General features: G+C 28.3%; 1 protein-coding gene across 1 annotated transcript; it reads left to right on the plus strand.

The window, feature by feature from the left end:
- Positions 1-4,053: 4,053 nt before the first annotated feature.
- On the plus strand, positions 4,054-4,836 carry LOC127289316 (odorant receptor coreceptor-like). Its single transcript, XM_051317172.1, has 3 exons — positions 4,054-4,184; positions 4,340-4,472; positions 4,591-4,836. The coding sequence occupies exons 1-3, from the start codon at positions 4,078-4,080 to the stop codon at positions 4,639-4,641; spliced, it is 291 nt and encodes a 96-aa protein (XP_051173129.1). The 5' UTR covers positions 4,054-4,077; the 3' UTR covers positions 4,642-4,836.
- Positions 4,837-12,484: the final 7,648 nt, after the last annotated feature.

The raw sequence follows: 12,484 nt of genomic DNA on the forward strand, positions 1-12,484 counted from the left end.
TTAAATAAATTATTTTAATAAGAAAATTATATTACATTTACATATATATATTTTTAAAAAAATTAGATAACAAACTTTTCTAGGCTTCGTTTGCAAAATATAACTGTAAATAGTGACAGTTTTGATGAGCACAACGATCATAAAAATCAGGTTAAAAATTGTGAAATTGCAATTAGATGCTTGGCATTACATAAAATTATTATTGAGTAAGTCTATACATGAAATTGAGGGTTCACATGCAATAAGAGGATAGGCATGAAAGTGAAAGTCTCCGCGTACAGCGATTCTGCGGGTGCGCGAGGGGCTAACGAAAATCCTGCGCGTCCCCTTATTCTATGTGAACCCTCAATTCAAATTGCAAATTTTTAATACATTCTAATACACCCAGATAGCACGTAAACTTGCAGCAAGCTTTAAATGACCCACCTGGCTCAAGCTTGCATGGTAAGCTTACCGAAAGATTGCTCAGTAATCCTTCCCAAATATTGCAGTGTAAGGTTACTACAAGATTGCACAATAAGATTATCACAAGATTTCTCAGTAAGTTTGCACGGTAAGCTTGTAGCAAAGTTGGTGCAAGGATGCTAATTAACCTTGCTTTAAACCACAAAATTTTTTTTTTAATATTTCGTTTAATTTATATAATAAAATTGTATAAACTTGACGAAACATTAAAAAAAAATTTTTTAGGTTCAAAGTAAGGTTATTTGGCAACCTTGCACCAACCTTGCTACAAGCTTACCGTGATAATTCTTGTGATATTCTTATTGTGCAATCTTGTAGTAACCTTACACTGCAATCTTTCGGTGGGATTACTGAGAAATCTTTCGGTAAGCTTACCATGCAAGCTTGGGTCTGGTTGGACATTTAAAGCTTGCAGTTAGCTTGCGGCAAGTTTGCCGTGCAAGGTTGGCAATATTGCGCGACAAGTTTGCCGCAAGGTTGTTGAAAGCTTACGTGCTATCTGTTTAAAAAAAGTATAATTTTAATAAAATTTTGATTCTCTCACTCGGTAGTATTTAATAATATAAGAAGATGATATCGATCATTCCGAGTCAAGGATTAAATAAAAGATAAAAACATTATTCTTTACGTTTCAATGGCACAGCCATCCTCTTCAGAAACTGAAAGTTTATTACAAAATATAAAAAAATTTTTTTATAAAACTTTAAAACATTTGTAAAAAATAAAAAAATATTTCTTATAAAAAAATTAAAATTAAATGACTAAATTTACCTTAAAAAAAATGAAAACATTATTCAAAAAAAACTTTCTTTGACTAAGTAAATTTAAAAGTGATTAAACGTCTCAATTGACACGATTGCTAATAGACACTGATCAATTACAAAGTAGTATGAAGAAGCGTAGAGTGAAATTAGGTTCATTGACCTTATTTCAATAATGTAAATAGAGAAACGTCAAGGTATTATTAGACAGGGATAAAAGTTATGAATATTTTCTATCATTGAGAAAATGGAAGTAACAATTACTGAGATTTTGAGTGTCATCTTTTTTGTTTATTGCATTCTTTTGCAGATTAATATGAATCATTTCGGATATCAAGCGTTTGTTCTCATTTGATTCTCTGTCAAGAATTAAAAAGTTATACCAGTCAAAATCATGCTTTTTAGAATCTCTATGAGTAGCAGTGACACCAACTTTTGATTTTTTATGTTCATTAACGCGAACCCCCACCATTCTCTTTGTTTCACCAACATAAGATGCGGTACAATTTTTGCAATTTAATTTATAAACAACATTAGTTACCTCTGTTTTTTTGTTTTTGTCCTTACCCTTTCTGATCAAATTATGACTCATAGCATTGTTATTTGTAGGAATCGTTAAAATATTATAATTACTAAGCATTGAAGACATTTTTTCATATAGATTAGGAACATACGGTAAAAAGACTTTGGGCGTTCGTTTGTATAAAATAATATTTGCATCGTTTTTTTGAGTATTGGACTTTATAGAACAAATACGTTTTTTTTTTTTTTTTTTGCTTAGGGACTATTGGGAAATCTGTTTACAGATACCTTGGCTTCCGCATGCCAAGGTTATGTGGGGTTGGTAAAAAAAAAGGAGAACAATAAACAAAATAAGCTGGCGAACTACTACCAGCCCCGACCCACTAAAAACCCGTCAACCCTTCTTGGGAGCCCTTTGATCCACCCTCGGTACTGTCGTGAAGACTTTTGCCTTCGAGGGAGAACAAATACGTTTGTTAATGTATTTATCTATAAAGTCAGTGGGGTAGTTATTACGTAGAAGAACTTTTTTAACGTATTCAATGTTTTTTGAATGAAATTTTTTATTTGAAAGTTTTACTGCTCTGTCAATTAAGTTATAAACAATAGCAATTTTTTGAGTGATAGGATGCTGTGAATCATAATTTATTGTTCGTTCAGAAAAAGTAGGTTTTTTATACCAGTCAGTAATGAGTCCATTATCGTCTTTAATTATCATAACATCTAAAAAATTAATTGAATGATTAATTTCAACTTCATGAGTGAATTGTAATTCCTACAAATTCCTACAAATAACAATGCTATGAGTCATAATTTGATCAGAAAGGGTAAGGACAAAAACAAAAAAACAGAGGTAACTAATGTTGTTTATAAATTAAATTGCAAAAATTGTACCGCATCTTATGTTGGTGAAACAAAGAGAATGGTGGGGGTTCGCGTTAATGAACATAAAAAATCAAAAGTTGGTGTCACTGCTACTCATAGAGATTCTAAAAAGCATGATTTTGACTGGTATAACTTTTTAATTCTTGACAGAGAATCAAATGAGAACAAACGCTTGATATCCGAAATGATTCATATTAATCTGCAAAAGAATGCAATAAACAAAAAAGATGACACTCAAAATCTCAGTAATTGTTACTTCCATTTTCTCAATGATAGAAAATATTCATAACTTTTATCCCTGTCTAATAATACCTTGACGTTTCTCTATTTACATTATTGAAATAAGGTCAATGAACCTAATTTCACTCTACGCTTCTTCATACTACTTTGTAATTGATCAGTGTCTATTAGCAATCGTGTCAATTGAGACGTTTAATCACTTTTAAATTTACTTAGTCAAAGAAAGTTTTTTTTGAATAATGTTTTCATTTTTTTTAAGGTAAATTTAGTCATTTAATTTTAATTTTTTTATAAGAAATATTTTTTTATTTTTTACAAATGTTTTAAAGTTTTATAAAAAAATTTTTTTATATTTTGTAATAAACTTTCAGTTTCTGAAGAGGATGGCTGTGCCATTGAAACGTAAAGAATAATGTTTTTATCTTTGGGGCCGTGTACAAATTACGTAAGGTCAATTTTAAACATTTTAAACCCCCCCTCCCCCCATGTAAGGTTAAGTAAGATTTTGTTAGCCTCCCCCCCCTTTCTTACGTAAGGTTTAAAGAAAATATAGGTCAAAAATTAAAGTTATGTATTACACGTTTTATTCTTAATGTTAATAAATTTTTTTAATTATATTTAAAACAAAGTTAACATAGTTAAACAGTCATTACTGTAGAGAACAAAATACATTTTTCAACATTATTAGATCATATATTATTGTAGAAGTTTACCGGCAGAACTGCCCGCAAGTTTCATGAAATTTTTTAATATATGGCCTTACGTAAGAAAATCTTCGCATCTACCCTCCCCCCACGTAAGAGTCCGTAAGGATTTCATACACCCCCTCCCCCCCCTGTGGCCCTTACGTAATTTGTACACGGCCCCTTTTATTTAATCCTTGACTCGGAATGATCGATATCATCTTCTTATATTATTAAAGTATAATTTTATTAAAATGGATTTTATCATACAGATTTTCAGATCAAGTTAATTCGGCTTTTACTTTAGGACTACTATTATCAACTACCTCAAACACGATACTCTTAAGTTTTTCAGTATTTTGCGTAAGAATTATTTTTTATTTATAATATCATACGTTTTTACAATAAACTAAAAATGAATGTTTAAAATTAAACATTTATTATAATAATTTAAAATATGTATAGTAAATTTAATGGTATAAATTTTTAAGGCTCTTGAATACCGACATACTTCCTCTATTATGGTTAGATACATGATCTTGACTTTAGTTGAGATTTTTCAACTTTTCCATAAATTTTGGCAATGTCAAACATTAATTGATCACAGCACTTTATTTAGAAACTCTATGTAAGTAATAAAGTTAAAAATAATTTGAGACACTAGGTATATTTAGTAATTATTATTTTTTGTTTAATTTTTATATTATATTCGTATATATAGTTGAAAAATTATTTTATATAGATTCTAATTAAATTAATAAAAAATATATACAATAATTTCAGCTATAATTCAAATTGGTATAACACATCACTTAGGACAAAAAAAATGTTGTACATTATGTTAATTAAATCTGAAAAGGTGTGTAAATTAACAGGAGGAAAATTCTTTGACATGTCTTATCACACTTTCGTTAAGGTATGAACATTTTTTAAAAATATATATATATATTTATTTATTTTATAATAAAATATATATATTTTTAAACTTTTTTGTCTTTATAATGTATAATATTAGAAGTATTTTTATCTTTTAGATTTTAAGCTCAGCAGCTTCATATTTCACAGTTTTATCAACCATAAAATAATTAAATTTAAAAATGAAGAAAACAGTGTTGTTACTTTTGGACAACGAAATCGGCTATAATATAACACAGGCACACAAAAGAAAAAAAATTTCAATTGCCAGGACTGCCATATGGTAGATTTTCTTCCTTAAGGTGTATCTAAAGAGAAAAACGTAGTCCAACCTAAAAGAAAGTTCGTGTTTTCTTTTTACAAACATGGTGCACGGAAAAAATTAATTCAGTATATTTTACAAAACTGTGACGGAGTAGCGGATACAGCTCTTTACGAAACTGAGTTTTGTAAAATATGATGGATATTTTCGGATAAACTACAGAAATTTCGTTGTTTATACTGAATATTTCTGGAGTTTGTCCTGAATATTTCGTGACATTTTACAACACTCAGTTTCGTAAAGAGCTGTATCCGCTACTCCGTGATAGTTCTGTAAAATCTACTGAATTAATTTTTTCCGTGTGGGGGGGGGGTGTGATTTTTTAGAAATTGATTTCTATGGGAATTTACTCAATTTCTATATCTAAAACTGGATTTTGTGCTTCTTCTGAATGTTGATTTGGATTCAGTGACTTTAATAACATAAAAATTGGATATACATTACCGTCGGAAATTGTCGGTACGATTTACGTTCAAGGAGTGAAAATTCGGCGATGACTTTAAGGGTATGTGGGAATCTCCCACGTGACCTAGTATGGGAAAATGTGTTTTGGTAGTACCTAGGGGAGGATGGGGCAAGGATAGTTAAGGGGCAAGGATAGTTAGTGGTTCTATTGCCTATACGGCTTCTTCAAAAAGGGCACTATTCTTTATATATACTTGTTTTAACACCAAAAGACGTCAAGACAAATTTGATCTTGATGCGATATCATTTGTGGAAGCTACGTGTTTATTTGTGAAAATCCTGTTTTTTCTAAAATGTCTCAGTTCTGTTTAAAACACTGTTTCAGATATTAACTGTTTTAAATATTTATTTATGTCAAAAATATTTTTTTGGTAGTGCTTTGAAGTGTTTTGAGGTGCTTTTATCCAATGAAATTAAAAAAAGCCCAAATTTAATGTCTTTTTTTGATTATTTTTCGTAAAAAGAATTTTGATAACTATCCTTGCCCCAATAGTGGGGCTAATATCCGCTAATATCTCGAAGGCATTGCAATCCACAGCAAAATAATGTATTACAAAATTGTTGCTAAATAAACAGGTTTTCGAACGATACTATTCTTTTTCCGATGCCTGTTGAATTTTAGCTACTAGATCCAAAAATGTCTTACCTAACTATCCTTACCCCATCCTCCCCTATACATTTCACTTTAAAATGAGAAAAGATTTTTGTCTAAAATTTTGAAAAAAATACATAATATTTATTTAAATTATTAAAAAATAATGTTTAAAAAGTGACATTTTTAAACGAAAATGAAAACAAACATGACGGCGCATAGACAGACATTGCTTAAGAGTGTCAGTGCTCCAGTAAACAGCGCCAATTCGAGCAAGTGGCCACTGAATGAACTATGATTAAATACATTATTTTACTATTTATTACTTTATTTTTATTCTTTTCGCGTTAAGTTCTAGTAATTGAAAAGAATAGCGAGATTTCTTGTACCAAACTAAATCATCGTAAGCCGTATTGGATACGCCATTTTGAATTTTTTAAATTTAACATCAGTAGATTCGTCTTCAGCGACCTCGAAAACCCCCACCGAGTAACAAGTTTCAATCGATTTCATTCATTTCGAAATTATTTTGTCCGCCATATTGGATACGACATTTTGAGTTTTTATAAATTAACATCATATTTGTAATCAACGACCCCAAAAACCTCCGAGTAGCAAGTTTCAAAGAAATCCGAGCAATTTTTTGAAAAAATTCACCATTGTAGATCCGCTATTTAAAATTTTTTTTATATATCCAATTTTTATGTTATTAAAGTCACTGAATCCAAATCTACATTCAGAAGAAGCAAAAATTCAGCTTTAGATATAGAAATTGAGTAAATTCCCATAGAAATCAATTTCTCAAAAGCAATTTTTCTTTAGATACACCTTAAGGAAGAAAATCTACCATATGGCAGTCCTGGCAATTGAATTTTTCTTTCTTTTATGTGCCTGTGTAATTTATACCATATATCTACCGAATTCCATCTAAGTGTTAAATCACTTCCGCAAAAGTCACGACACCTTCATGAAGATGGTTTCGACTTTCAGTGTCGAAAAATTTTTTTCACAGGACCAAACAAACTAAATCATTTTAAAAAAGCTTTTAAGTACCAAATATATTATTGCACATTTTAAATTCTTATATATACCTATCAATAAATCCCCTAAAATATTTGAAAAAATCTTTTAATTTTTTTGATCCTATGGAAGAAAATGATTTTCATGGAGGTCAATTTTCAGTGTCGTATATCACGGTGAGCTTCGTTTAGGTTCAACCTAAACTGCATGACCCTTCTCAGGTTTTTTTTATATCAGTTCGGTGATGCCTCACGATCATTTTAAGACGAAAATTAAAATAATCGTTGGAGGGAAACTCAAATTATATTGATTTTTAAATTTTTTTCCTAGGTTATTGAAGATATTTTCATTAAAATACCGTTTGGTAAAATACTTATTGCTTCAAAAGCTACAATTTAACATAAAAATAGATTATATATAATAATTAAACCATTTTGATACATAGAATTAAGAAAATGTTTAAAAATAGTCGAAAAAACTGAAATTTTTCTAATTCTTTAAACTTTACTCCTTTATTTAACGTTATTTCAATAAAGTCATGTAGAAGTAAATTAAAGTACATAAAATTTCCTGTACATTAAAAAAAACTCTTCTATCTATTACCGTTACAAAAATATGGTCATTTGAATTTTAAATTTAATGGATAAATATGTAGTTAAAATTTAACATTAGGTCTAGATTATTTGGTAAAATTGTTTTCGCAGAACTTCATCTCAATTCCATATTATAATACGTATAAGAAGGTTTAATCTTGAATAGTTTCAAATTGAAAAAACTGACTTATCTCACTTACATCGAAAGTTACATTGGTTTAAAGAATGTCTATTTCTATAAGAGAGATTTGAGTAGTTTTTAAAAATTCGTTTATTTTAAAAAATTACTTTTTTTTGAAAATATTTACTTTTTAAAAAAGTAAATATTTTAAATATGATTATGTTGCATTTTTCAAAATAAACGGATTTTTAAAAACTACTCAAATCTCTCTTATAGAAATAGACATTCTTTAAACCAATGTAACTTTCGATGTAAGTGAGATAAATCAGTTTTTTCAATTTGAAACTGTTCAAGATTAAACCTTCTTATACGTATTATATTATGGAATTGAGATGAAGTTCTGCGAAAACAATTTTACCAAATAATCTAGACCTAATGTTAAATTTTAACTATTTATCAATTAAATTTAAAATTCAAATGACCATATTTTTGTAACGGTAATAGATAGAAGAGTTTTTTTTAATGTACAGGAAATTTTATGTACTTTAATTTACTTCTACATGACTTTATTGAAATAACGTTAAATAAAGGAGTAAAGTTTAAAGAATTAGAAAAATTTCAGTTTTTTCGACTATTTTTAAACATTTTCTTAATTCTATGTATCAAAATGGTTTAATTATTATATATAATCTATTTTTATGTTAAATTGTAGCTTTTGAAGTAATAAGTATTTTACCAAACGGTATTTTAATGAAAATATCTTCAATAACCTAGAAAAAAAATTTAAAAATCAATATAATTTGAGTTTCCCTCCAACGATTATTTTAATTTTCGTCTTAGAATGATCGTGAGGCATCACCGAACTGATATAAAAAAAAAACCTGAGAAGGGTCATGCAGTTTAGGTTGAACCTAAACGAAGCTCACCGTGATATATCTCGAAATGTAAAAAATGGGAAATAAAATATGTAGATATGTAAAAGCCTAATCATTTTTAAAAATTACCACATTATTAAAATAAAATGCTTTAAGGGTATGTGGGCAAAGGATGTTTATTTATGATTTGAAACTTTCTCAGAAATAAAAAATGATTTCGGGTTAAAATTTGGGAGAAATGATTTAATTTGGTACAAGGAATCTCGCTGTTCTACTCATTTACTACAACTTAACGCAAAAATAATAAAAATAAAGCAATAAATAGTAAAATAATGTGTTTTATCATAGTTCATTCAACGGCCACTCGCTCGTGTTGGCGCTGTTGACTGGAGCACTGACACACTCAAGCAACGTCTGTGTATGCGCCGCCATGTTTCTTTTCATTACCATCTATTTCTCTCCGTGAATAAAATAAATTTTGTAATAAAAAAAAATATTTAAGAATAGTCACTGACAAGTAACACTACCCAAGTGCCAATCGCCGATTGACTTGAATCTTTGCGCATTTTTTAGAGGGGCTAAAAATATTTGATACGTACATTTTTATATCGGCAATGAAGATGTTTTAAGGGTTGAAAACAGGGGTTGAAAAGTCATATTTTGAGTGGCAAAATATACATATCATGATCATTAAAGAAAGTTTAATTAAAATAATTATTTCATTATTCAAAAAATTTTTGACACTTCTTTCTTCATTTCCTAAAAGATACTGCTCGGTAGAAATTACCGTTATAAACCTTTTTGAATGGGGTGAGTGAAACCTTTAACCCTTTAAGAACCAAATATACAAAATTTTTGCATGATTTCACAACCAATTTTTCAAAGTGATTTGAATCGCTTGAAACTTGTTACTCGGGGGTTTTCGGGGACGCTGATTACGAATTCGATGTCAGTTTTTCAAAATCCAAAGATACTTTATTTTTTACCTATTCTACATGAGTTTCGTTACGAAATTTTAATCACCCCTTTCCCAATTTTTCGCCCACCATATTAAATCCGACATTTTCAATTTTCCAATTTTTAATCGAATTCGTAATCAGCGACCCCGAAAACCCCCGAGTAACAAGTTTCAATCAAATTGCAGTTGATTTTCAAAATGTCTTCCGCCATATTGGATCAGCCATTTTGAATTTTGAAAAACTGACATCGAATTCGTAATCAGCGTCCCCGAAAACCCCCGAGTAATAAGTTTCAAGCGATTCAAATCACTTTGAAAAATTGGTTGTGAAATCATGCAAAAATTTTGTATATTTGGTTCTTAAAGGGTTAAAGGTTTCACTCACCCCATTCAAAAAGGTTTATAACGGTAATTTCTACCGAGCAGTAATTTTTAGGAAATGAAGAAAGAAGTGTCAAAAATTTTTTAAATAATGAAATAATTATTTTAATTAAACTTTCTTTAATGATCATGATATGTATATTTTGACACTCAAAATATGACTTTTCAACCCCTGTTTTCAACCCTTAAAACATCTTCATTGCCGATATAAAAATGTACGTATCAAATATTTTTAGCTCCTCTAAAAAATGCGCAAAGACTCAAGTCAATCGGCGATTGGCACTTGGGTAGTGTTACTTGTGAGATGTGGTACTAACCCCTTAATAATAATATAAGAAAATATTTTGAAACACTAAAAAAAATTCTAGGATAAGAGCACCAATTGCGGCGAGTGCATCAATTACGGCGTGTTTATAAAAAATAGCAATTACATATTACGTTGTTCAAGTTGGGTGGGGAGAAATCCAAAATAGCGATTAAGCGGTGCACCAACAAACATAAGAAATGTACAGGATGAAGTCGAATTTTTTTAATATCTCGCTTAAATGAAATTTTGGAACCTATAAGTGTATTAGGATTTTAGTTTCTATTTTTAATTACCTATTTAATGCAATAATAAAAAACGATTTTATTTGTTTAATTAATTTTATTATAGCATTAAATAGGTAATTAAAAATAGAAACTAAAATCTTAATACACTTAGGTTCCAAAATTTCATTTAAGCGAGATATTAAAAAAATTCGACTTCATCCTGTACATTTCTTATGTTTGTTGGTACACCGCTTAATCGCCATTTTGGATTTCTCCCCACCCAACTTGAACAACCTAATTACTACCTATTATGTATATTTAATGTAACTGTTGCAAAATAATTAAAAAAAATTATTTTAATCTTTTTTTGATACAATAACTAATAAAGATACACATTTAAACAATTATTAATTTATAATTATTTGAGATCAAATTTTTTCCCTCGTCGTAATTGAAACATTTTTAAAATTTAAATTGGCTTCAATTACTGCGAGCAATGTATCTTCAAAATACACGTAATTTTTTGTCACCGAAACTGATACAAACGCGCCGTAATAGAAAATTACGGTATAGTTTTAATTTCTCATATTTTTTTAAATGATCGATTTTTATAAAGTTAAAATTTTTTTTTAATATATAAATAACATAAGCTTTTAGTTTAATAAATCTTAAATTGACTTTATACAATAGAAATGTCGAATTTTCTATTTCAAATATGTTTTGACTCGAATCGCGCCGTAATTAATGCATTTACCCTATATGTGTTAAATTTATTATTTTTATGTTTAGTTATAATGTTTTTTTAATGAAAATTAATTTTTATAAATTATTTTGAAATTAATTTTTCAATAGGAATAATTTTACTAACTATTCAAATGGATATTTTTTATACCACAGATACGAAAATGGGGCTTTTAGATAACAGACGACAGGGAGTAAAGTCTTTTATTATTTGTATTCGCGACCGTATGAGAATGAACGTTATTTCTTTAAATCGAACAAATGAATTACTTTTACTCCCAGTAAAACTCATCTGCTATTTGAAATCGCAACTATTGAGTCTTTGTAATACTCTCAAATTAAAGTAAATATTAATCTATCCAAAATATTGTATGGAATTTTATACAATATACACAAAGTTTGCGAATTCAAAAAGAACGGATATTAACAAGTATTAAATTTTTTTGTATCCAATTCTATAAAAAAAAAAGTATTCGTTTTGATAGACTTTCTATCAAAAATAATTGATAGAATCTTATACAATATGCACAAATTAACGGATTCAAAAAACGTATTGAAAAGTATATTAAAAAATTTTTCTATCAAATTCTATCCAACTTTTTAAGCAGGGATAATAACGCTGCACTACTCTTACCATTTTCATAGTTTTTCTTACAAATATATTAGTACATTTGTTCCTAAAATTTACTTTTAGCTCTTCCACCTTTACTTATTTTTTCACAATACTTAATTTGTTTATAATAGTTGGCAAAGCACAAACACATTAAATTTCAAAGACAAAGTGTACAAGGTTATGTTATCAGAGTATGCATAAATTATATAAAATATATATATGTTTTCTTTTTATGTAAATATTGCAGTATGAAATGTAAAAAGAACAAAACATAACCTAAAAATTAGACACTTCAATAATAATCATAATACTTTCATGAAAATGTATCAAAATATCTCGATGGTCAAAAAAATCGAATGTAAGAAAAAATCACGAAGTAGTAGAAAAAATGAACTTTGCTTTCCAGAGCATCTAAATCAATATTCATTTTATGAAAATCACCTTAAATTATTGTTCCAGCACATATATATTTTGCATAACTTACTTATTTTTAATAAATGTACACTTGCAAAGCATTTATTTGTTGTAAATGCGATTGCAGCTGCGTTATGATTTTATGAATCAGAAACGAACATAACCTACATTTAGTTGAAATCACCTGATTGCGGCCCAAGACAAAATAACGCGCGCTTTTTTAAAATAATGAAAATATATTAAATTATAATAAAATAATTGCAATAAATTAAATTATTATGAAAATAATATTACCTTGAATAAAAAAGTGTTTTTTGTTTAGAAAAAAATTATTCAACAATTTTATTATTATTTTCAGACAAATTTTATAAATATAGTAGATTATTA

The sequence above is a fragment of the Leptopilina boulardi genome, unplaced genomic scaffold (assembly GCF_019393585.1).
Source record: "Leptopilina boulardi isolate dan_hultmark-lab unplaced genomic scaffold, ZJU_Lbou_2.1 LbouV2_405, whole genome shotgun sequence".
NCBI lineage: Eukaryota > Metazoa > Arthropoda > Insecta > Hymenoptera > Figitidae > Leptopilina > Leptopilina boulardi.

Coding starts and splice junctions, on each gene's coding strand:
- LOC127289316 (XM_051317172.1), top strand. CDS start 4,078: ATGGTTAGATACATGATCTTGACTTTAGTTGAGATTTTTCAACTTTTC. Junction 4,185..4,339: donor ACTTTATTTAGAAACTCTAT/GTAAGTAATAAA, acceptor CAATAATTTCAG/CTATAATTCAAATTGGTATA. Junction 4,473..4,590: donor CTTATCACACTTTCGTTAAG/GTATGAACATTT, acceptor TTTATCTTTTAG/ATTTTAAGCTCAGCAGCTTC.